The sequence below is a fragment of the Lycium barbarum genome, chromosome 8 (assembly GCF_019175385.1).
Source record: "Lycium barbarum isolate Lr01 chromosome 8, ASM1917538v2, whole genome shotgun sequence".
NCBI classification, from domain to species: Eukaryota; Viridiplantae; Streptophyta; class Magnoliopsida; order Solanales; family Solanaceae; genus Lycium; species Lycium barbarum.
This window is the reverse complement of record NC_083344.1, coordinates 133,484,720-133,511,179: the sequence shown is the minus strand read 5'-3', so window position 1 is coordinate 133,511,179 and position 26,460 is coordinate 133,484,720. Positions and strand designations below refer to the sequence as shown.

Below are 26,460 nucleotides of genomic sequence, written 5' to 3'. Positions count from 1 at the left end.
TGAAAGAAAATAAAGGGGTGGAAAGAAAAGAGGCGAATTAAGGTGACAAGATGTTGTAGTGTTCAAGGAGGGTGAGTCACTAATATCCAAAAAGTATCTGACCCGTCCCTAAACCTACATTACAAGCCGAAACAAGTCCTAATGAGATCACAACCGAACGATCCTAGGATGAGAACATAGAAACTAAGGGCAAGCCTATGGTATTTGCATGTGTAAATATGAATTGTCTTTGTGAGTGTGAGTGTTTTTCTCTTCTCTTTCGTCTTCGTCCCATTCTTGTCGTATATATGTGTGTTGGGACATTCTTTGGTCTATGTGAGGGCATAAGGATGAAAATTGAACAAAATAAAGTGACAGCGTAAAGTAGCGTTTGTGTGCACCATAATATGTTCGATAATATGATGTCATTCATTGAAGCTTCATGGTTAGTCGTAGTGTTCTTGAGTTGTGTATGTTGCTTTAAAACAGAAATTGGGGTGGTTCTTGGAAGAAAAACATGCATGCCGGCAGTTCAAAGTCAAAATCAATGTAGACATTGTTATTCTATAATATCTAGGTGTTGCTTGAGGACAAGCAAATACTTTAAGTTGGGGGTGTTGATGTTGTTACATCCGACGTTTTTGCTTATTCGAAAATTCAAGATAAATTGACTTGTGATGAATAAGGCCACAATTGGACCTTACTTGGTATGAATGTGTAGGCTATGAATATGATGGTGTGAAATTACGAAAGGAGGCCAAGGGCAAAATTGGAATTTTGGAAATTTGCCTTATGGATTACAATATGTAGCCAACAATTTGGACTCAAAAAATGATGATAAAATGAGGCCCAATAAGGGAGCCCAACCGGCCATGTCATGAAAAATGGCCCAAGTCCATAAGTTAATTAAGTAATATTATATAATGATCCATATCCAAAGAACATTCAAGAAAAACACAAAGCAAGAACAAAGAAAAAGAAAGAGGGGAGTTCGGGTAAGAGAGGAGAAAAAGAAAGAAAAGAAAGAAACATTTTGGAGCCTAATCCTTGGTTTAAAAATCAATTTCTTGTGGGAATATTACTAAGTGCAAAGTCCTCTACAACTTGGTACAATTAGTTTGGCAAGAGGACGACTTTGTAGCAAGTGGAAAACTTGAAGAAAAGGTAAGGATTTTACCATTTTCATGCCATGAAATATATGTATATATGTTGTGGTGTGTGGAAATGAATGAAAAGTATGAAAATTTTGTGTGTTGGAAGTGCTTGTGTTTGGGCCGTGAGTATGCTTATATTACATGTCTTTGATGATTTGAATTCATGTTGTAATTTAGTTGTAGTATGGTGGAAATTGTATTAGAAATGAAAGTGGAATGAATTAATGGAAGTTGGAGAATATTGTATGTGGCCGTGTGGTATTGTATTGGTGGTGGAATATGAATTTACTCTTGTTAGTGTGTTAAGTGTGTTATGGTGAAGTGAATGGAAAGATAACAATCTTTATTGTCATGGAAAAGTGGTTATTAAGTTGTTGTAGGAAAATATGCAACTTTGTTATGGTTTATGTAAAAATGGAAATGAAAGTATCAAGAGGCAAATTATGATTAATGTTGATGAATTTGGAAGATGGAAATGTATAATGAAATTGTATGTTGAAGGTTAAGAGAATTGGATAAGTAGTGGCTTTGATGGAAAGTTTGTATGTTTTGCATATCTTATATATATCTTGTGAAAATGGTATGATATGCCTCCGACGTATGTTGTAACGACTTTGATGGGTGATGAATATCAAAATAACAAGTTTGGTTTGGAAACGTAAGATTATATTATCTGAGTACAAGAATATATATATGACATTTGGGGATTGTATGGAGTAAATCAGTTAACACGATTACTCGATGATAGCCCTCATAACCATAAGTTAAGGTGGGGCCCACATGTCAAAATTTTGTAAGGGACATATGAAAAGTGATATGAGTAGTACATGGAAAGTTGAGCAAATCTGAAGAAGGACCCTTAAGCCAAATATGGGCATAAGCCCTCCAACAGGATGATTTAAAGATACGTTTTCGGATGACCTGACTTGGAGGGGCCAAAACGCTATTATAAGTTGGGAATTTGGAAAAACACAAAGAATGAAAGTTGTAGATAATTGAAATATATTTCCAACCGTAGGTCATGGGCCCTCGCACAATATCGGAATCAAAATATATGTCCATTTTAAGAACAGGACTCTAAGCTGCCAAATGGCCCCGCGGGCCGCACTTGAGAAAGTCGGTGAAACCGACCTAGGAGGGGTATAAATACCCCCTCAACCCCGTTTTTTCAGCCAAACAAAATTCAAAGGAGTCCTAGAAATTTGTCCACACCTCCCCCAAACATTATAGTCCGATAAATCAAGAATTTAACAAGATTACATCAAACTAGCCCCCGAAAGGTGATTGTTCTTGCTTCTTCTTAAGTTTGGCGTTGGAGAAAGTTGATGTGGCTGAGTTTATTCAAGTGTAAGGTATGTTATTCATCCTATCTCTTATGTTGAATTTATTTGAAGGTCTAGCAAGCCTTAAAAGTGGAAATAATTATGGAGGAAAGGTCATAAAGTGTTGTGTTGTAGTTGTTGTGTTTATGGGGTGTTTTGTGTCACGACCCAACCCCGTAGGCCGCAACTTGTGCCCAATTTGGGCACTCTTACGTACCCTTATCCCAAATTCGCATAATAACAGAATAAGCAGCTGTAATAATTAAATGACATCGCTAAATAGCGTATAGGAGTGGATATAACGCACGATGGCCGATAAGGCCGTCACAAAATATATAAACAACCCCAACGTATGCAAAACACACAGAACATATACACAACCCACATCACATGTCTACAGACCTCTACAGAACGAAAACATAATCATAAGACGGGGCAGGGCCCCGTCGCACCCCTGAATGAACATATACATATGTAACAAAAAAGTCGGCACCAAAATATGGCTCCGGACAAAGGAGCACTTCAAGCAGCTGAGCAGATAACCTAGGCGGGCGGGTCAGCAAAACGTGCGTCTGTACCTGCGTGGCATGAAACGCAGCCCCCGAAGAACAGGGGGTCAGTACGGAAAATGTACTGAGTATGTAAAGCAGAGACTGTAATAAATAAAATTAAAGACAGAACAGAATGTACGGAGAATGAACAAGATACATAGGAAATCAAAAATTTCATATCAAAAGTCATAAGTAATGCATGCGGAAAACATATGCCAAAGCCGGCCCCGCTATGGGACTCGGTGAACAGAACATGGGCGCCCCCGTCTCCGGCGCCATAACACATCATACTTCAGAGTAGGGAATATCTCCGAAACACATCATAACATACCAAACGGCCATACCACATCACATCATCAGATATCAAAATATATGTACATGGCACATCATACTCCGGACCCATGTACGTGTCATACATGCCCCCTCACATCGAGGCACGGCGAACAATGCAATGGAATACGCTTGATAACATATCCTGGCCCGGGCTCAGTGAAGGAAGCATTGAGGCATCCACGAGTGGAGTAGTGAGAAACTAAATGCAATACAAAATATCATACGTTCCCAGAGACTCAATAAGACATATCAGATGACCAATCGAAATAGTGAAATCGGACATAATCATAATAAGTATATTTGGGATGTCATGATGGAGTACGGAGAAATAATATTTCCACGATCGTTTTCATGTTCCAAATTAGTTTATAGGACTTAAGGGATTATTTAAAATAATTTTTATTTAGTAGTTAAAACATTTCTTTGAAAGCCGCTCGAAAACAAGTCATAGATACGAAAGAGGTAAAATCGGGAATAGTGGGCCCACCTCAGTCAGTTGAGGTGGCGGATGTAAATTACGTATGCTAAACTTTATAATATCATTTACGAGGGTTTTAAGATAATCGGGTTTCATCTGCAAATGTTTTGGAGGTTTAGATCACTTTTCTAGTCGTTTGGAACCTAACCAATTCAATTTTACTGAAAGAAAAGGGGAAGATTTCGGACGTGGATTCCGAAGGGTAGAGTTGTCCCCGAGGTCCAAATTCAAGCCTAGTGTATCTAGGACATGCCAAGGAAAGAATAGGGATAGCTTCACATACCTTTCTTGCCCTTTACGCTTGTCAAAACTCCAATCCCGTTTCGTCAAATATCTGCAAATGGTCACTTTTACCAGTTACTATTCATGAGACTTAAAATTTCATCCTTGGTTTACTACTTGTCTACCGAAATTTCGGCAGCACCTCCCCTATAAATGTGACACCCCGAGAATTTAACTCGGCTCAAATATCAACAACCACAACCACAACAACATCAACAATTGGCTAGAATCACATACTAACATGAATAGTCATCTTTATGCATAAGCGATGACTTGCAACAAACTTCACATTTTTAACCCAACATGGATGTTTTCCTACTTATTTACTCATCCAGATCACCCCAACACCATTTAGAGGCATTACATATGGTTTTCCATCTTATTCGCAAAATATACAAATTTTTTTCATCGAAACCATAATTCACCCAACACTTCTAGTTTTTGACCTACTTATTCATAACACATTTCCACCTTCCAAGTTCATCAACCAAAATCCTAATTTGCACCTTAACATCTTCATTATCACAATAACATAAAATCATTCCAAAATGGCATAACCTTCTACATTTCATTTCAACACCAACCTAAACCATTTTGCCTTCATTAACATTATAAGGATCACAATAACACAACTAACTTATTAAACAAAACAACTCCATCACCATTTCCCTTACATATAAGCCACGACCAACATGCAACTTTCAACTTTATTCAACTCTCATTCAACTTTCATTTCCAGTACAAACTCACATTAACCACAACTATAATACAACTTAAAATTCAACATACCTACACTACATATATTCGGCTACTTGCACACATGCACTTCCGCCATGCAAACTTCCATATTTCTATACATTCTACTCATTTACATATACTACAACACAAACAAACCTTCATAACATAAATAGAAGGGATGAATTCTTACCTTCCTCTTCAAGCTTCTTCACTCCACCAAATTATCCAAACGACGAAACCAATGGGCGATCTTCCGAAATAATTATACCAAGTTGTAGAGGGACCTTGAATTAGTAGGAATATAACAAGAAAACAATTTTTGGAGCAAGATTTTGAGGGGTGAATTTCCTATGGCCAAACCCGAAATGGCCCCTTTGAGTGTTCTTGGTTTTCTTTTGTTTTTCTCTCTTTCTCTTGTCTTGAAAATTCTAGAAAATTAACAAGCCTTGCCCCTTTTTATTAACTAGTTGGTCACATGATTAATCACATGACCAACTTGTTAAATTTGGGCCAAACAAGGCCATGGCCGGCCACCCTTCATGGGTTGGGCTTGGCCTTCTAATAATTTTGTTTTTGGCCCAATGACTTATGGATCAAATTTTGTAATCCCCGAAACTAATTTTCAAAATTCCAATTTTGCCCTTGGCCTTCCTCAACACTTCCACATCAATATTCTTCATGAACAACGCACACATATCTTACTTCAAATCATCATGTGACCTTATTCCTTACAAATCATAACTATTTTGAATTTTCCGAACATGCGAAAGTACGGGCCATAACATTTTGAACATGTTGTGGCCGTGTGGCTGGGCTGATTTATATGTGTAAAGATGGTATCTAATGTTTTTAGTGTGTTGATGAGATTATACTCCTCGATTGGGACGAAAGGAAGTGCATATTGTTGTTTTATGTTGAAAAACATCGTGTGGGATGTTTATGGAATATATTGGTATGAATAATAGTGTTGTGATGTTGGTATTGTTGTTTTTGTTGATTGGTTGCTGAATTGTAATTTTGGTCTAGGCATATAAACAGGGGAGATGCTGCCCGTTTTTCGACAGAATATAGAATAGTTTGATTTGAAACCGAGAACAAGTGTGCAATAAAGCGTCTAACGTTAGTATAACTCCTCTTAAATGTAGACTTGCGAGCTCGGACGAATAAGCGTAGCTAATAGGAGGTCGAACAGGTATGTTAAGGCTCGTCCCTTTCTTTCAAAGGCATGATTCCTATGTTATGATTTCATAAATGTTTCCATATCTTCCTTGTTTTCAAAAGTTAAAAGGCTATGATTCCAATGCATGATTTCCTTCCTGATAACCCGTAAATGTTTTTCAAAACGTCTGTATTTTTCCAAAACGAAGGTTTATGATTTTGTAAGCTTTATGACTACAACGAGGGACATATTTTTGTAATGACAACGATGATGTCAAGATGAGAATATGTCTATGATGATTATAATGAGAACGATTTCATGTTTGAAAGTCTCTAGCTGTGGATTCAATACGAATATGAGAATATTGAGCTATTTCTTGATCCTCCATTTTATTCCTTGATAATGACACTATTTGCCAAAGACTTCAAAGTATATGAATTGACGCCTTATGAGATTTATGACCTTATTCTATGTTTCCTCTTGATGTTATTCTTCATTGATAGTTTGACCTTATAATAATTGTTCCTTCAAGGTGAGACATGACGATCGTGATTATTCCATAATGTAATCGGAGGTTACCGACCTTACGTCACTCCGATAGAGTTATAACTTTCTTTGGGCTGTCCTGCATGCTGCTTATGTTATATATATGTATATGTAAATGGGGAATATGGGAAAAAGGGAGGAGCGTTATATACGCGTAACCACCTGATCAGTTGGTATCAAAGCCGGTGGTGGGGTAAACCCAGTGGTGGGGAAAACCCAGTGGTGGGGCAAACCTCAGCAAGGACGCTGAGTTCCCAAAGGGGAGGGGGGTGAGTGTAAGGCTTGGCTTAGGCGAATCCCACATTGGTTTAGGCGAATCCCACATCGGTTAATATCATCCCGGACGCGGGATGTATGGGGTTGAATGGAGCGGAGCCGACGCCTCGGCAATATGATATATTCTATTTTCTATATACATGAAAAAGAAATGTTTTTCAAAGAAACTATTACTATGGATATATGTATATATATGTATATATGTGGATCGGGCTGCACGTTCCGCAGCACTAAGCATGCATGGTACCGCTAAAAGGGCATTCATATGTACAGGTTACTCTTTTATCTTACGATATGTTGTATATTTCCATTCTGTTATTATTCATACTTTACATCCCTTACTATGTTATTATTCATGCCTTACATACTCAGTACATTGCTCGTACTGACGTCCCTTCTTGTGGACGCTGCGTTTCATGCCGCCCAGGTGTATACAGATGAGTAGAGGATATTGTTAGAAGATGTTCCAGCTGGATTGACGAACTTCATTTCCTTCCGGAGTGTTGCCGAGTCAGAGTATCTATGTTATGGTATATTGATTTATGTTAGAGACTTTGCAGACAGAGTCACGTATATAGCATGTTAGCCTTACAAGCGGCTCTGCAAGCCGATGTATCATTATGCATTATGTTACAAATTTCATATGATTACAGATTTTACTTGAGTTGAGAAAGACGAAAGGAATGTTTTGAAAAGATTTCATTATGTAGTTCATTTTGTTATTTAAGAGCCCAGTGAGACTATGAGTATACTGAGAACCAGTGGGTTCACTCGGCTCTAAGTAAAGGGGTTGGGTGCCCATCATGCCCCATCAGGACTGGGGTGTGACACTCTATTTGCTTTAAAATTCCACCCGTCCGCACCATACGAGCTGGGGACATATACGCATTTCTTGCGCGGACACGAACTAGCCTTTTTTCATTTATTTGGTCTAAAGACCGAGGACCTTATTTTTGAGACCCGTCGTGTGTATGAGCTCATACATTTTCGAGATCTGATGTGCCGGCTCTGTTTGACCTGAAATTACACCGGTCCGCACCAAGCGGGATGGGGACGTATGCGCACTCCTTACACAGACACAAAGTAGTCTCTTTTTCCATTTATTTGGTCTAAACACTCAGGACCTTCTTTTTGAGACCCGTCGTGTGTATGAGCTCATACATTTTCGAGATCTGACGCGCCAGCTCTATTTGACCTGAAATTCAACCGGTCTGTACCAAACGGGCTGGGGTCATATACGCATTGCTTATGCGGACACGAAGTAGCCTCTTTTTTCATTTATTTGGTCTAAACACCGAGGACCTTCTTTTTGAGACCCGTCGTGTGTATGAGCTCATACATTTTCGAGATCTGATGCGCTGGTTCTGTTTGACCTGAAATTCCACCGGTCCGCACCAAACGGGCCAGGGTCATATACGCATTGCTTACACGGACACGAAGTAGCCTCTTTTTCCATTTATTTGGTCTAAAGACCGAGAACCTCCTTTTTGAGACCCGTCGTGTGTATGAGCTCATACATTTTAGAGATCTGATGTGCCTGCTCTATTTGACCTGAAATTACACCGGTCCGCACCAAACGGGCTGGGGACGTATGCGCATTCCTTACACGGACACGAAGTAGCCTCTTTTTCCATTTATTTGGTCTAAAGGCCGAGGACCTTTTTTTTTAGACCCGTCGTGTGTATGAGCTCATACATTTTCGAGATCTGATGCGCCGGCTCTATTTTACCTGAAATTACACTGGTCCGCACCAAACCGGCTGGGGACATATACGCATTCCTTACACGGACACGAAGTAGCCTATTTTTCCATTTATTTGGTCTAAAGACCGAGAACCTCCTTTTTGAGACCCGTCGTGTGTATTAGCCCATACATTTTCGCGATCTAATGCGCTGGCTCTGTTTGCCTTGAAATTCCACCGGTCCGTACCAAACGGTCTGGGGACATATATGCATTGGTTGTGCGGACACAAAGAAGCCTCTTTTTTCATTTATTTGGTCTAAAGACCGAGGGCCTTCTTTTTTAGACCCGTCGTGTGTATGAGCTCATACATTTTCGAGATCTGATGTGCCGGCTCTGTTTGACCTTAAATTCCACCGGTTCGCACCAAACGGGCTGGGGACATATACGCATTCCTTACACGGACACGAAGTAGCTTTTTTTCCATTTATTTGATCTAAACACTGAGGAATTTTTTTTTAGACTCGTCGTGTGTATTAGCTCATACATTTTCGAGATCTGATGCACCGACTCTGTTTGCTTTGAAATTCCACCCGTCCGCACCAAACGGTCTGGGGACATATACGCATTGCTTACACGGACACGAAGTAGCCTCTTTTTCTATTTATTTGGTCTAAACACCGAGGAATTTGTTTTAGAGCCGTCGTGTGTATTAGCTCATACATTTTCGAGATCTGATGCGCCGGCTCTGTTTTATCTGAAATTACACCGGTCCGCACCAAATCGCTGGGGACATATACGCATTCCTTACGAGGACACGAAGTAGCCTCTTTTTCCATTTATCTGGTCTAAACACCGAGGAATTTTTTTTAGAGTCGTCGTGTGTATTAGCTCATACATTTTCGAGATCTGATGCGCCGACTCTGTTTGCCTTGAAATTCCACCGATCCGCACCAAACGGTCTGGGGACATATACGCATTGCTTGCGCGGACACGAAGTAGCCTCTTTTTTCATTTATTTGGTCTAAAGACCGAGGACCTTCTTTTTGAGACCCGTCGTGTGTATGAGCTCATATATTTTCGAGATCGGATGTATCGGCTCTGTTGACCTAAAATTCCAACGGTCCGCACCAAACGGGCTGGGGACATATACGCATTCCCTACACGGACACGAAGTAGCCTCTTTTTCTATTTATTTGGTCTAAAGACCGAGGACCTTCTTTTTTAGACCCGTCGTGTGTATGAGCTCATACATTTTCGAGATCTGATGTGCCGGCTCTGTCTGACCTGAAATTCCACCGGTCCGCACCTAAAGATTGTGAAGACATTATTCTTAACGTGTGCATGGGAATAGGAAGTGTGGAGACTCCATTTCCGGTTGCAGAAGTTGAGTTATTACTAAGTTAGACCAACTCAAGACATGATTATGCATTTATGCTTGCTCTATGTGTAGGTTTTCAATTGGCACTATGATTTGTACAGAAAATATTTTATCTGCATAAAAGGTACATAGAAAAAGTTTCCTTTATTTCAAGTACAGATGAAATAAAAAAAAATAAAAAATTGCTGTTTCTTTGGCCCACCACTTTATTCTTTGCCTTTTTCTAATGCAAGTTACAATAATGATAAAAGAGACTGAAAACTTTAAATTGAGTAAAAAGCAAGGGTACTTATAAAGAAAAAGCAGCGTGAAGGAAATATGTCCCAGGAGGAACTATTTATGACTTGAGCACAAGTTTTTGGCAGGCGACCTTGTAGTTATATAAAGGTGGCAACCGGTTCCAACCGGAACCGGTTAAGGAACCGGCCGGTTCCGGTTTAACCGGTTTCGGTTTACCGGTTTTAAACCTCAAACCGGAACCGGTCCGGTTTGAAGTGGTTAAAATCTATTTTTTTTTGTTTTTTGTATTATATATATATATATTATAGTATTTATTTGTATATTGTAGCTATATTTTCATATGTTATACAACTTTATAATTAAAATTTAAATATTACTGACTAACAGCCTAACAGCAAGTCAGCAATACAGAATAGTGTTTTTCGTATACATATATATGTATAACTTACATATACTTATATATATGTATAACTTAATATATATATATACTAAATATATGTATAACTTAATATATATACTTATATATATGTACTATATACTCTATATACTTATATATATGTATAACTTAATATATATACTACACATACTTATATATATGTACTATATACTAAATATACTTATATATATATATATATATATATATATATATATATATATATATATATACATATCTACTATATATATTATATATACTTAATATATATGTATGTATAACTTATTCTATATACTATATATATGTCTAACTTAATATATATATACATATCTACTATATATATACTATATATACTTAATATATATACTATATATATTTATATACCTATATATACTTAATATATATACTATATATACTATATATACTTATATATGTGTATAACTTAATATATATACTATATATACTTATATATGTGTATAACTTAATATATATACTATATATACTTATATATATGTACTATATACTATATATACTTATATATATGTACTATATACTATATATACTTACTTATATACTTTAGTTTTTTTTTTTTTTTAATTTTTTACCGGTTAAACCGGTTTAACCGGTCCGGTTCCGGTTTAACCGGTTCCGGTTTCCAAAATATTGGAACCGGACCGGTAAACCATTAAACGGTTAACCGGTTCCGGTTTCGGTTCCGGTTTAACCGGTCCGGTTACCGGTTAAAACCGGTAAGGCCAAACCGGTTGCCACCTCTAGTTATATTCTTCGTACTCCTATTTAATAATTTTCTTAGTTGAGAATTTCATATAATCTTCTGGTCTTAGCTTATTAGATGGTTTCCCTTCTCGAATTGTTATGGTGGACTTTCTTTGTTTTTAATTCCACTTAAAATATTCAAGAAAATCGTTTTTGCTCAACTCTACTCTACCTGTCCTTATAGGGACAACGAACACATTGATAATAGTAACCTAACTACTTATTCGCCAATAAATAACTAATTAATGTTTATCAATAAACTAAGCTGTATAAAGAAAGCTAAGGTGTCTTCAAACCGGTAACTAGGCCCCTGCAAAATTAACGACATTTTTAATTCTATTTGATCTTTCTGCTCAGACTAAGGCCTTTACTTTATACAAAAACTCATTAGTTGAATTATAGGATTGACTAGATGAACACTAATAATAGCTTAGACCAAATCACTCTGGACATTGGGAACAAATATTTTGTTCCTAATGTCCAAATATGGACTGATTTCAAATATGGACTGGTTTAAAATAGGAAATAGTAATCGAGCTTGAATATAATTGACCATATCACAATCAAATTGCTCTTATTAATGTTAGCTCTGAGTCCGTTCTCACACTTGTGAGTTATAATGTCATACATCAAGCCCTGGAATCTAAAGGGGTCTATATATAGATCAATAAAAAGAATCACTGATAGCTGTAAGGTTTTTGGTTATTCTGCGTTTATTCCAAAAATAGGATTAGTATGCAAACAAGGGGAAAATAAATTTCAAATATTATAAGGTAATCCGACGTTACTTTTTTCTTTTTTTGGTTTCCACCCGGTGTCCGGCACCCTCATTGAGACCTGACTTAATCCGGATTCGCGCCGGAAAGTCCTAAATTGAGGGTAAAGCGCTCCCCTAACAACTGTGACTCCAAATTCAGGAATTTCACCCGAGATCTTTGGTTAAGTATGACTCTCCATAAACATGGTCTGTAAGACAAATGATTGTATTGGTAAAAAATATAATTAGGGAATAAGCAATCAACATACGTAGCTTACATTGCAGACTAAGAGGTAGCATCATTATGAGACGCTAATTAGCGAATGCAACATTGATTGGAACTGGGCATTCTGCCACCACAAAGAACAAAGAAATAGAGACATCTCAGGATTACCAAATGAAAGTACAATATTGATTAAGGATTCATAAAGGGATAAATAAGTTTTAACTGACGTTGGATGTGTTTCAGAATTTAATTTGTTCCACTGGAATGTAAATATTCTTGAGAGTTTTACCAATCTTCTTCTCCCACAAAGCAACATGCTCATTGAATGAATAGGTGTTCTTAGGGGGTTTGATGTAGAGGGTCTTGTTCATCCTTCTCGGGTAATCAACAGCTTTATTGTGTAGGTTCCAATGTCATGTTCTTCATTGAACACAGCTGCACGCAAAAGGAAAGCAGGATAAGTATAAATTTTAAACTTTTGGCAATGAACTTGTTCTGTTTTTTCAATGATGAAGACAAAAATCTGCATACCTTTAGTATTTCCATCACCAACAATGACGACTGTATCTCTCGGGGGAGCAGTGGCTCCTGGCTGGGCCAATGTTGGGAGATAATAACCAGAAAAGCAGTTTGCGGAGACATAGGTATAAGGTATTCCTTCAGCCTCAATAGCTCTCCTTATCTGGGCTTTTACAGCCAATGTAGACTTTGCTGGCTCAACAGTCAACACCATTAGTCTTATCCACTTCAGTCCCAAACTCTGAAGGCAAGAATCTCTTGAGATTTTAAGATAACAACATGAGAAAAATGCTACAAGTATATCATGCCTTCCTTATATGATATGTCAATAATTCACCATGTGCCATAAAAGTTCTTATTCAATGTTAAAAAGCTAAATCAAGGAGATAAGGACACCTGCTAACTAAAGTTAAGATTGGTCTCTTTCCTAATCCTAGGGCTTCGGCCATTTTCCAGCCAGGATTTGAACATATTTCCTAGTATTTAATGTATTAATATAGATCAAAATGTCCTGTTGGCCATGATAGACTATGTAATAAGTCTACGTAAATATTGTAAATATTTTCTTCCTTATGTATAGTAATTAGGTCCTATAATTTAGCCTAGTATTATGCTGCTAATGAGATACCTACTTTATATATAATGACTTTCATACATCAATACAGATCACAGATTGATTTCCTACATGGTATCAGACTAGGTTTCTCCTAAAAACCCTAGCATCCAAAACCCTAGCCGTCCACCTCCCTCTCTCCTAACCCTAGCCGTAGCCCCCCCCCCCCCCCTTTCTCCTCCCTCTTCTCTCTTCAATGGCTGACAACAAAAATTTGCATTCTGCTTTAACCGTCACGAATGTGAAATCTTTAATCCCAATCACTCTAGACATGAAAACCGGCCATTATCACGAATGGGCGACACTATTCAAAGTTCTAGCCCGTGTCCACTCCGTACTTGAGCACATCATACCACCAACTGACACCACTGAACTCACCGCGTACAACGCAACGAAGGCGGCTAATCTTCCGCTCTGGAAACGGCTAGATGCGGTGGTCCTTCAATGGATATACGCCACCGTATCCAATGATATTCTTACCTCTATTCTCATGGCGGATGATGTTGCGGAGAAGGCTTGGAATCGAGTTGCTCAAATTTTCCAAGACAACAAGCACTCAAGGGCAGCGTACCTTGAAACCGAGTTCACCACCACAAAAATGGCCGACTTCGGCTCAGTTATGGACTATTATAATAGGCTCAAGTCTCTCGCGGATCAGCTTGCCAACGTGGGGTCGCCGGTGTCCGACCAACGTCTAGTCTTGCGCCTCCTTGCAGGCTTACCGAAGACATATGTACACGTTGTCACCACCATCCAGCAGAAGGATGTGCTGCCCTCTTTCTCTGAAGTGTGCTCCAGACTCAAGCTCGAAGACGCCGCAGCCAAGGAACGTGCCCGCGATTCTAGTCCCGCGGCTCTGCTTGTTGATAATGATACTCCCTCCCCGCCACCTGGCGGCAACACTAATTCGACTAACCGTCGTGATAATAATCGTGGCAGGAATTCCAACAGGAACAAGGGAAAGGGGAACAACAACAACAACACCAACCGCGGGAAATCCGGCCGTGGCGGTGGCGGACAGACCAGTCACGGTCAGTGGCCGACGGGACAGCCACCGGCAGGGGGCTGCTATTGGCCAGCCTGGCCGCCCCAGCAGTGGCCACTGCCTCCCTGCCCGTATCCGACCAGACCGTGGCAGCAGTGTCCCACCACACCGCGGCCCGGCAGCGGCATTCTCGGTGCGGGTCCACGGCCTCAGCAGGCCTATTCCATGCATGGTCCGACGTATTCTGGGTACACTCCAACAGACGTGGAGGCAGTCATGCACACTCTATCCATACATAACCGGATGATAATTGGTACATGGACACCGGAGCGACTTCCCACATGACTGCCAACTCAGGTACCCTCACGTCTTATTTTAATTTGAGCAATAATTCTGGAATCATTGTTGGTAATGGTAGCCCTATTCCAATTCGTGGCTATGGTCATACGTGTCTACCCCCACCTAATCCCCAATTACGTCTCCAACATGTCTTGCATGCTCCAAAACTCATTAAAAACCTTATTTCCGTACGTAAATTCACTAAGGACAATAATGTTTCTGTTGAGTTTGATCCTCTTGGGTTTTCTGTGAAGGATTTACCGACGGGGAGCCGCCTAATGAGATGTGAGAGCACCGGGGAATTGTATCCTATGACTGCCACAAAACGGACCACTCCACCATCCACCTTCATTGCCGCATCACCTAGTTTGTGGCATTCCCGACTCGGCCATCCGGAAAATGCTATCCTTAGTTCTCTTCATAGTAATGCCTTAATTGAATGTAATAGGGCCCGAACTTCTTTTTGTACCTCTTGTACTTTGGGGAAACATGTTAAATTGTCATTTTATGATTCATTGTCATATACTACTATGCCATTTGATATCATTCATAGTGATTTATGGACATCTCCTATTTTAAGTTCTAATGGGCACCGCTATTATGTTTTCTTTCTTGATGATTATAGTAATTTTCTTTGGAGTTTTCCAATTTCTAACAAGTCCCAAGTCTATTCCCCTTTTCTATCTTTTAAGGCATTAATACGGACTCAATTCGAAAGAGACATTAAAAACATTCAATGTGACAATGGGCGGGAGTTCGCCAATGGGCATTTTCAATCTTTTTGCGCCTCCAATGGTTTAAATTTTCGATTTTCTTGCCCCCATACCTCTCCTCAAAACGGCAAAGCGGAAAGAAAAATTAAATCCATTAACAACATAGTGCACACTTTTCTTGTCCACTCCTCCATGCCCCCCTCCTTTTGGCATCATGCTCTCCAAATGGCCACATACCTCCTTAATGTCCTTCCCACCAAAGTCCTTGGGTATAAATCACCAACGCAAGTTCTCTATCAACGAACCCCCTCCTATTCTCATCTCCGAGTTTTTGGGTGTCTATGCTATCCACTTTTCCCATCTACAACTATTCATAAGTTACAAGCAAGATCCACCCCGTGTGTATTTTTGGGCTATCCGTTGAATCATAGAGGATATAAATGTTATGATTTATCCACCAACAAAATCATCATATCAAGGCATGTCATCTTTGAGGAAACTCAATTTCCCTTCTCAAAGTTGCACTCCCTAACCCAAACTTCTTATGATTTCTTGGACCATGGGATTTCTCCATACACCCTGCATTTTCTATCGCAGCCTACTCCACCCGTCGTTCCCTCGGTACAACCCGACCCCCCACTGCCCAGCAGCTCCTCCCCCCTCCTGCTCCACCCGTGACTGCTCAGCAGCCTGCCGCCCTTCCCCCCCCCCCCCCCCCCCCACTACCCAGCAGTCCACCCGCACGGCCACTGCCCAGCAGCCTCTCCCCACTGCCCCACCCGTGCCTGCCCAGCAGCCCACCCGCATGGTCACTAGAAGCCAACATGGGATTTTCAAGCCCAAACAACCATTTAACCTAAACACTACCACCATCTCGCCTATCCCACGAAATCCTATAAGTGTTTTAAATGACCACAATTGGAAAGCTGTCATGGTTGATGAATATAACGCTCTAATTAAAAATAAGACGTGGGAGTTGGTTCCACGTCCCATTGATGTGAATTTGATTCGTTCTATGTGGATTTTTCGTCATAAAAAGAAATATGATGGTTCTTTTGAGAGGCACAAAGCCCGTCTTGTCTGTGATGGCAGGTCTCAACAGATTGGAGTTGACTGCGATGAGACTTTCAGTCCGGTTGTCAAACCGGCTACTATTCGCGCTGTCTTGAGCATTGCACTCGCACACTCTTGGCCCATTCATCAGTTAGACATCAAGAATGCCTTCTTACATGGTAATCTTAATGAGACTGTTTATATGCATCAGCCTATTGGGTTTAAGGATCCAAAGCATTCCCATCATGTCTGTCTTTTGAAGAAATCGCTGTACGGACTTAAGCAAGCTCCCCGTGCATGGTTCCAACGCTTTACAGACTATGTCTCTACTATTGGCTTTTCACATAGCCGATCTAATCACTCTCTCTTTATTTATTGTCGAGGTTCTGACACTGCTTACATTATGCTATATGTTGATGATATTATTCTCACAGCTTCTTCAGATGCCCTCAGAAAATCCATCATGTCTCTGCTTAGTGCCGAATTTGCTATGAAGGATTTGGGTCCTTTAAGCTATTTTCTGGGTATTGCTGTTACCCGGACTTCACACGGCATGTTTCTCTCTCAGAAAAATTATGCAACAGATATTATAGAGCGTGCGGGCATGACTGCCTGTAAGCCGAGTCAGACACCGGTCGACACAAAAGCCAAACTTGGTGCCACAGCCGGACCTTCTTGTGATGATCCCACACAATATCGCAAGTTGGCCGGCGCGTTGCAGTACCTTATATTCACAAGACCAGATATCTCCTATGTGGTTCAGCAAGTATGCCTTCACATGCATGATCCAAAGGTTGCATATATGCATGCTCTTAAACGCATAATCCGATACATTCAAGGTACTATTGAGTTTGGTCTCCATCTATACAAATCCTCCATTGCCTCTCTGGTTTCTTATACAGATGCAGATTGGGGTGGTTGTCCGGACACTCGCCGATCCACATCCGGTTACTGTGTTTTCCTTGGCGATAATCTCCTCTCATGGTCATCGAAACGGCAACCTACTATGTCTAAGTCCAGTGCCGAGGCCGAATACCGTGGCGTCGCTAATGTCGTCTCTGAGTCCTGTTGGCTTCACAACCTTCTGTTGGAGCTCCGTTGTCCCATCCGGACATCTACATTGGTTTATTGTGATAATGTTAGTGCCATATACCTATCAGGTAACCCAGTTCAGCACCAACACACTAAACATATTGAGATGGACATACATTTCGTACGTGAGAAAGTTGCCCGTGGAGAAGTCCGTGTTCTGCACGTCCCGTCCCGTTACTAGATCGCAGACATCTTCACTAAAGGTCTTCTGCGCGTGCTCTTTGATGATTTCAGGGACAGTCTAAGCATACGACAACCTCCCGCTTCGACTGCGGGGGTGTGATAGACTATGTAATAAGTCTACGTAAATATTGTAAATATTCTCTTTCTTATGTATAGTAATTAGGTCCTATAATTTAGCCTAGTATTATGCTGCTAATGAGATACCTACTTTGTATATAATGACTTTCATACATCAATACAGATCACAGATTGATTTCCTACAGGTCACATTCACAACTATATATGATTTCGGATTCAAGAAATCTTGAGTTCTGTTTTCACATAGAATTCTAACTATTAAGTGGAACAGAAAAAAATGAACAAATGCCAACTTATGGAAGATGTTTATACTCAGTTTATAGACTAGATGCAAAAAATATGGCACATACATAAAGAGCAGAACCCACTGACTCTTAATCCTGCATTCGCCAATGAGTTTATGGGAAATGAACACTAGAAATTAAACCAACCCTAATATTGCCAGCTTCTTTGATTGGAGTAATGATCTTAACTTGATCAGCCATCCCACTGTTGATATTACCAATTGCGCTTTACAGCTTTCACCAAGCTCTCATGATCCTATAAATCACCCTGAAGGAGCAAGAATTTTGCCTCAAATTCATTCCTTTAATTGGTTTCCCTTAAAGGTAGCTAGATTGCAGTAAACTATAAAGTTAGTGGCACCATAATTCTTGAAACTCTCAACATGTTTACAATGCAAAGGTGGGTGCCCAGATTTTGCACTTGCTTCCACTATGAATTTTCCGATATAATCAGTTCCTCCAATGATCACAACTTTGCTCTCCTCAGCCATTGACACTAGCAGTAAGCAAGCTGGAGAAGTTTATTTTGGTTTGGGGCATCTAGCATGCATTGATGCAGCAATTTATCAATTTATACACTTGCTGGCCGGAGGTTCAATTTACCAATATGACCTTTTTGCACCAACTAATTCCCCCATAAATCCAAGTTTTGCTGATTATTAGGCAGCATTTCGGTTGCAAACCAGTCTTGTCCAATTTCATGTTTGGATATAATTTTGGAAGAAATGTTGACTCTCTGTGCCTGTATATATATATTTATTTATTTTAATTTAGTTTGAACCATTTATCTTGTAGCTACAATAATAAAGGTGAGCATAACACTTCTCCGCAACTCCATGCTACAAAGGAACCCTTCACATGAAGAATCCTTTGGGTCAAAAACTGTGTATTATGGAAGGTTTTAGCTACTGTCTACGGAGTATATGTATCACATTATGTTTTCAATTTAATAAAATTAGAGCTGGAGAGGGCTGCAATGAGATGGGTTCTGGAAAAATGAGACACGTTAACATCAGCAAATAAAATGAAGCAATTCAAACACAAATTTCTTTCCTTATGGTCCCCTCTTTCAGGTTCAGGCCAGTAGGAAAACTTAGCTCCTCCAGGAAGGAAACAAATGGGTGGCCAGGGGAAGGTCATTATGTATATATGGAGTTGCTAGCTGGTTTGGTAATACGTAATCAGGGTTTGCTTGAAAATAGAGGCATGCCGGATAAGCAAAGTACTTATATGATTCATGCAGATATTGTTTATCAAATTACGGATGAATGTTGACACTGACTGAGGTGAGGACAACACGAAAACGAACCTAATCGCTGCAATAGGTGATTAATAGAGTAGTAGTTATAAGAGTCGGTGACTTTAGACGCATAGTATAACAATCATTTATTATATTACTGCTAATATTAAATTTCTTTGCTGTTAAAATATGTTAAAAGACAATATGCCAATTTATACAATATTGTCGTTGTCACACTTGATTCACAAGCATCTTTACATCAAATTACACACAAGAAAGGAAAGAGTATTATTCTCGCCACCTTCCAGGCCCCATCATATCGAAATTGAATAAGTTGGGAGTAAACAATATGGACAAAAACGAAAACCAATAGAAGGACAAAAAAAAAAACCCCTTATTAATCACTCCTCAAAACCTCGCGCAGTACTCTCTGTCTTAGTTTTACAAGCTCAAGAAACACCTAAAACAACCAAGATATATACATACTTGTCCTTTCAAACTATTGTATCAAAATTTAACTATTTAGGTTACAAAACATTAAAAGAAAGTAGTATTTTCCCAACGCCAAACGATCGATGCAGAGTTGATTATCCAGTTTGGGGTTGTTTGAAGCGTGAGAGATGCTTGTAAGTAGCCTCATCTGGTGGTAGCACTGGCGGTTCATTCAAATGTGCCCATTTGCTACTTACCCACCTACAGCCATAAAATCCAACATTAATTTACACATATTCGATCGGGACTTGCTACAATTTATCAATAAGTTATATTTGTTTACTGTCAGTGTATATACCTTAAATTATACTATAATTTATTGAGTTGATTATCCAGTTTGGGGTTGTTTGAAGCGTGAGAGATGCTTGTAAGTAGCCTCATCTGGTGGTAGCACTGGCGGTTCATTCAAATGTGCCCATTTGCTACTTACCCACCTACAGCCATAAAATCCAACATTAATTTACACATATTCGATCGGGACTTGCTACAATTTATCAATAAGTTATATTTGTTTACTGTCAGTGTATATACCTTAAATTATACTATAATTTATTAAGAGACATGATTGCGCAAATACTTTTCACACCATATATATATGACCAAGTTTACTTTTGGACTGATATAAGAGGGCAGGGATGGCTATATTTTTGGGAGCGAACTCAAGGAAATATGAAGATTGAAGTGCATCTTTTACGGTTATGATACTCTGCAGAAAAAACTATATCTATAAGTTAGCCTAGTTATAGGAGACTATCTAGCCTGATTCAGAGAGCACTTGTGAGGTGAAACATATTTTTAATTTGTTGCTAATTGTTACAGCCTAGATACTACTAATTAAACTATTGACCCTACTTCTTCTCATAAACTCATTCACCAAAGTTCCAAACTTCCAAAGTGATACATCTGATATATATATATATATATACATACATACCAGCCATGTTTCTTGATTAGTTTCTCGGTGTCCTCACTGTCCATACCCAAAATCTCCCCGGAGTTTGATGTTTCGAACGATGTCTTAGCAGCATCTTCAAAGCTACTATTTTCCTGTCCCATAACAGCCACAGTATAAGCCACTAGAAATTAATATCACACCATATATACATCCTTTATAAATTAGAAAAGTAAAATTTGGCTTCGAGGGGATAGCGCAGAAGTATCTTCCTCTTTATGTTTTTTGGATCTCCAGAATGCCTCTGTCTCTTCCTTTGTTAATGACTTGTTTCTCTTATATTTCACTGCAAAGGGAAAAACGAATTATTTCGCAACTAAAAGTCACAAAACTATAAGGTATAAGAGGAAGATTAAAGTAACTTACCAACTTGGGGATCAAGAATATTAGAGTCCCAACCTGCCAGAAGGGAACCCATTTTTACTTATTTGCTTGTTTCTTTGAAGCAGTTGATGGTGGTGTACTCAGTTTCTTTGTGAATCCTACTGAAAAGAATCTGTATTATAAAGCTACTAGAAGACAAATTAATATTTTTATTATGGGCACTTGCTTGATTCCTAATGTTATCTCTAAACAAACATTGAATATATAATATGTGTGGAACTGTCTAGAGCAGCACGTAGATATGCATGCAGGGCAGGGTGACGATCGAGTTGAAATTTGGAAGATAAGTACCAATAAATGAAAAGAAAAAATATGTAATTTACAAATGGATGTCCTATAGGTCGTCACGTCATGTAAACTCTCATGCTCAAAAATTGCTACGTATGTAACAACCTTCACGTGACAGAGTGAGGAACCCAAGCTTATCTAATACTCTCTCCGTCCCAACTTAAGTGTCTTAATTTTATCTGACACGGAATTTAAGAAATAAAAGTTTTTTTTTTTAAATTTTGTGTTCATAAATAAAAAATGTGTAAAGCAGCAAAAAGTTATTTGAATCTTGTGGTCTTAAATTTACTATGTAGGATGTTTGAATTGTCAACTTACTAAATATAAATATAGAAAGAAACATTCTTTTGAACTTTCCGGCTCTTTATACCAATGTGATTGAATTCCAGGTGCATATTTCAATTACGTTGATAGAAAAAGAAGAAGTAAGACACTTAAATTGAGGCGGAGGGAATACTAGCTAGTAACTTCTGAATTTGGATTCTTTCCTACAATTCAAAGTCAGATTTTGTATTAAGGTATGGTTTTAGCATATCAGATAGGTATTCTTCTTGTAAGTATAAGAAAAGAAATTAACTAAATAATAATGGAAAGTTTACCATTTTTTCGTTTGTTCAACACCAGCTTTTTATCAGTGAATACTTCTTATCAGTGATCCCTTACTGTTGTTTCTTTTATAGTATAAATATGAATATAAATATAAATTACATACTATTTATCAACAAAAACATCATTTTATATATCTTAGTCGCACTAAGTTTAACAATGTAAATAAGACTCTATTGGAAGAAACAAAGAGAAAGGAGAATTAACAGTAATCATTAATATTTTCACAGCCATTCATTAAAGTTCGTTTCTTCTTTTTTCCTTTTTCCATGATAACTAGAAAGGTGAAGTTTGAATCTAGTAGCTCAGTTGGTTGATTACCTGAACTTTTCACCTTGTTGGTGAGGGTTCGAATCCCCACGTTGTAATCCCTCCCCCATTTCCCCTTCCCCTAAGTAATAAAAAAAAAAAAAAAAAAGGGTGAAGTTTCAGTATTAGTCTAACAGTTGCTCCATCTTTTTAATGGTTTTCTCTTTCGGGAAATTAGAAGCCACCACACTTATCCATTTGGTAAGAAAGGGTTCAAGGTGCTAAATTTTGGGTTAGAAGCATAATTGTTACTAATAGCTATCCGCGCTATTGTCTTCTATGTAAATTGCATATATTTTAATGTATAGGCTTTTGTCTTCTATGTAAGTTGCAGTACTCTTTCAAGTTGCAAAAACAGTGTTTTGTAGAATGTTTAATTACTTTTACATTTTGTCAACAAGAAAGAAATACCATTGCCCTTTAAATCACAAAGGGTATTCTTTTTGCTCTTTATTTGTTCTGTTTCTAGCTCAGGTAGCTTTTATTCAGATTTCTACCTATTCCCTTTGTGACAAAATCTGCTGAAGTAGAGCAAACAGGCAAATTTAATGGATCACTCGCATATTATTACATTTGCTTGACACACAGATTAGTATTAGATATGTATACAAGGAACTCTTTTCCTTCCACCTTGCCAAGAACAACTGTAATAGAACATTTATCTTGTTTTTTTCTTCTTCTCATTGCAGCCAACACGACAACCATGTCGCCGAGGTTTTTCAGGTTTATCTGGATCAGAATCACTTGATTCAAGGAAAAGGCCTTTGAGACATCTTCTTCTGATTGTTCTGGCAGGTGTAACACTGGATTCTGCCTTGTGTGCCTCAAATTGTCCTGTTTCCTCACCTAAATGTACAGGTTCTGAAGGCATACGTGGGATCGACATATGCACACCTGGATTTCTTTGTGTAATGGAACTGTTAAATGAAATAGAGTTGTTGATGCCCTGTGCATTGCAATTCACGTATGCAGCTACCGTTTTATCCTCCATAGCCTTTGCATCTTTTGATCTTCTTCTCTTTGAACTTCCCTCCCCATCTCTAGTTGCATCAGCACTTTCATCAGGGTTGATTTTGTATCCTCTATGAATGTGGATTCGCCCTCCTTTCGTGGATGAGTCGGAACCAAGTTGCATAGATGCTCCTCTATTATCACCTGCGAGAGTGATCACATTCACCGGTGTTTTCCCAGTTTCCTGCGTGCCATCTCCAAGTGCTACTCTATTAAGAACCTTTGAGATGTTATCTTTCATCTCTTTATGTAGAGGAGTATTTGGATCACTGGATGCTGCAGCTTTCTGACTAGAACCAGTGGCTATAGTTTTGTTCCTCGTCTGAGATGCACTTCCTCTCGTTTCTCTTCCATTACAAACCAAAATGTGATCTTCAGTAGCCTCCTCTAGCTTCACTATATCTGCTCCAGCACCATAGGCCTTACCTCTTGTCTCGTGCACCACTTCCTTGGTTTCCTGAATGTTACTAGCTGACTCTTTGAGCATCTTAGATTCACCAGTGACACTGGAAGAATGTGATTTCTCAGATGGCCCTTCTATAGTGCCGGATTTCAGCACTGATACTTCCGAAGGTTGCATTGCCTTGTCTATGAAACTTGCTTTTGCTTCATCTAACATGGTTGCTTTCTTAGTTTGAAGCTCCATTTGTTCTGCTGGTTCCTTCTTATCCAGCATGGGTGACCGTACTTGTTTGGATTTGGAAGAAGGCCCTGGGATCTCTTGCAATGATTTGGGTGGCGATGTTGGCAGACTAGCTGCCTGATTCTTTTCTTGCATTTGAGTTTTTACAACGGATGGCTTTGAAGACTCTTGGCTTGTTTTAGTTGAAAGGACCTGGGGAACCTTGCGTGTAGGGGAGGATGTTGGAGTGATAGCTGGTGATTGAGGAGCTGGGCGAGATGAAGACGGAGATTGAGACACGTGGGACTTAGTTGCTGAATCAGATGGTGAAGCTGGTGGAGATGAGATACGGGACTTATTAGTTGATTGAGGTGGTGATGTGGGTTGAGACTCGCTCCTGGATGCCCGATTCTTGGGAGAGGGAGCTGCCCCTGCAGGCCTAAATGGTGGTCTCTTCGGTGTAGAGGGGTTACTGGTAGTAGTTTGAGACGTAGACCTCGCTGGAGAATTTGTGGATGTAGAGTTCATATTCGAGGGTTGGAGAGGGGTTTGGGTTTCAGCAGTGGTAGGAGTAGCAGGAGTCAGGCTCGTGCTTGTAGTGGAGGGTTCGATAGGGCGAGGTGGAGTAAGGCTTGTGTTGGGAAGCTGATTGTTCTTCTTGGTTCCAGCTTGAGTTGGTGAAGTAGGAATTCCAGGGGTGGTGTTTTTCATGGAGTCGGTTGGCTGGTTACTAGTTGGTGTTTCAGCTGTGGACAGATTGGTCGTGCTGGTGGCCGGTGCAGCCGGGCGAGTTGCTGGAGAGGGAGCCGTGCTGGCGTTGGGTCGAGTAGATGGTTGGGTTGCTGGTGCTGCAGGTGAAGCTGGTTCATCTTGAGACCAGGGAAGGCGAAAGCGAAATGATGACCTCCGTGTTGCCATTTAACAAGAATGTTGTTTGTGTAGGAAATGGATATTTGTTACTTCGATTCTATGGTTTTGATATGAAATGACCATAGACACTAATATAAATAGGTTTCCTTTTGAAACCTTGGAACATTTCTGACATTACTTTGCTTCTTTACCCATCTCGAGGAATAAACGTTTTCTGGAAGTGTATGATGACAGTTTCTTTAGAAGATCTACCATTAAAGTATACTTCCTAGCCTTTTGGCCATTGTCCAGCTCTATGATGTTATAAACAATTTCTAACTTCATCTCCTACACGTTTTCCGCTTAATATTCTTGTCCTAGCGAAAGTTGAATTGCACAGCAATGCGACCAGCAGAACACACTTGCCTTAGCCAGCCAACCTTACAACAGGGCAAACCATATTTCTTTGTCAAAGATCATCATAAAGAGAGGTTGAAAAGAAAGGAAAAGGTAAAAAGAAAAACAAGAGACCCCTAAATTTGTTAAGTTCAACTGTATGCTATCAGGTCTAAGATACCCTCTCCAAGAAGCAAAGCACAACAGCAAAATTCATAGGAAGAGATTGTCTTTCCTGACCTAGTTGTTTAAGCAAAAAACACCACAAGAATATCACGCACGACGAACCAACGAAGGGAGAATATTCTCTCAAGTAGTACATAAATCTTTCGTCAGTAGAGACCAAACTAACCAGTGCATTTGCACTCGAAAAGCGCTTCCACATGTCGAATCCCCGCACCCGTATCCGTACCTGGATTTATATCCCCGCATCTTAAAGTTTTGATCAAGAAGGATCCGACCGCTAGATCCGGGAACCTGATCGGACATCCGCAACCGCACCGAGTTCGAGCAACTTAGAAAATACCTAATCATTTCTTACAGACACAGCAATAGAACATCCATTACAGCCAGAGATAGGAGATTAGTAGTTTTGTCGTGTCAGAGATGGTAGTCAGGACTTTTGTATCCTGTACCATCTTGGTACTTTTTTTCATTTTTTAAAAAATAAAATATTAACTCATCAAAAAAAAAAAAGTTAAGAGAATATAACAGTCACGGAATGAAGGACAGAGAAAAGGCCATGCATGTATTTTGTCAGACAAACAACACAATGCATGATGGCATCAAACAGGTGCATCTTGAACTTCCAATACAGGGTATTTTGTGACCACAACAAAGGCATTTTGCATCATTCAAGAAGCAATATCACAAACATGGATTATGTCATCGAAGAAAGCAAGAATTTTGATTCTGATAAACAAAAAATTCCATGAAGATCCAGAGGAATTTGTCTTTAATTTTTGACCATCGACTCCCGTAGTCCAATTATATACCATCAAAACTGCAGAAACATCTTCCTTTAAAAAAAAAAAAAAAAAAAAAAAAAAAAAAGCAGATTCTGCATACCTCCAATTCTCTGTTTGAATTTTTCTTTTGCTATCCATTTGCTTTTCACAACCAATAAAAAGAAGGGAAAAG

At 39.2% G+C, this 26,460-nt stretch overlaps 3 protein-coding genes and 1 pseudogene across 4 annotated transcripts; 1 reads left to right on the top strand and 3 right to left on the bottom strand.

The window, feature by feature from the left end:
- Nucleotides 1-12,476: 12,476 nt before the first annotated feature.
- LOC132605536 (eugenol synthase 1-like) lies at nucleotides 12,477-18,662 on the bottom strand (annotated as a pseudogene).
- A 1,125-nt stretch (nucleotides 18,663-19,787) lies between these two features.
- Nucleotides 19,788-21,432, bottom strand: LOC132607621 (uncharacterized). 2 transcript variants are annotated; one of them, XM_060321713.1, is made up of 5 exons: nucleotides 21,222-21,432; nucleotides 21,070-21,141; nucleotides 20,838-20,952; nucleotides 20,202-20,337; nucleotides 19,788-20,104 (listed from the first exon to the last, which is right to left on the bottom strand). In XM_060321713.1, exons 1-4 carry the CDS (start codon nucleotides 21,271-21,273, stop codon nucleotides 20,232-20,234), a joined length of 345 nt encoding a protein of 114 aa, XP_060177696.1. In that variant the 5' UTR covers nucleotides 21,274-21,432; the 3' UTR covers nucleotides 19,788-20,104; nucleotides 20,202-20,231. The 2 variants fall into 2 exon arrangements, with proteins under 2 accessions (XP_060177696.1, XP_060177695.1); XM_060321712.1 differs by having other exon boundaries at nucleotides 20,838-20,953; nucleotides 21,032-21,141; nucleotides 21,222-21,430.
- A 668-nt stretch (nucleotides 21,433-22,100) lies between these two features.
- LOC132607620 (uncharacterized) lies at nucleotides 22,101-23,664 on the top strand. The gene is made up of 2 exons (XM_060321711.1): nucleotides 22,101-22,643; nucleotides 23,132-23,664. The coding sequence occupies exons 1-2, from the start codon at nucleotides 22,596-22,598 to the stop codon at nucleotides 23,528-23,530; spliced, it is 447 nt and encodes a 148-aa protein (XP_060177694.1). The 5' UTR covers nucleotides 22,101-22,595; the 3' UTR covers nucleotides 23,531-23,664.
- LOC132608386 (uncharacterized protein PB18E9.04c-like) lies at nucleotides 23,594-24,993 on the bottom strand. Its single transcript, XM_060322411.1, has 2 exons — nucleotides 23,724-24,993; nucleotides 23,594-23,637 (listed from the first exon to the last, which is right to left on the bottom strand). Exons 1-2 carry the CDS (start codon nucleotides 24,991-24,993, stop codon nucleotides 23,594-23,596), a joined length of 1,314 nt encoding a protein of 437 aa, XP_060178394.1.
- Between the last annotated feature and the right edge of the window lie 1,467 nt (nucleotides 24,994-26,460).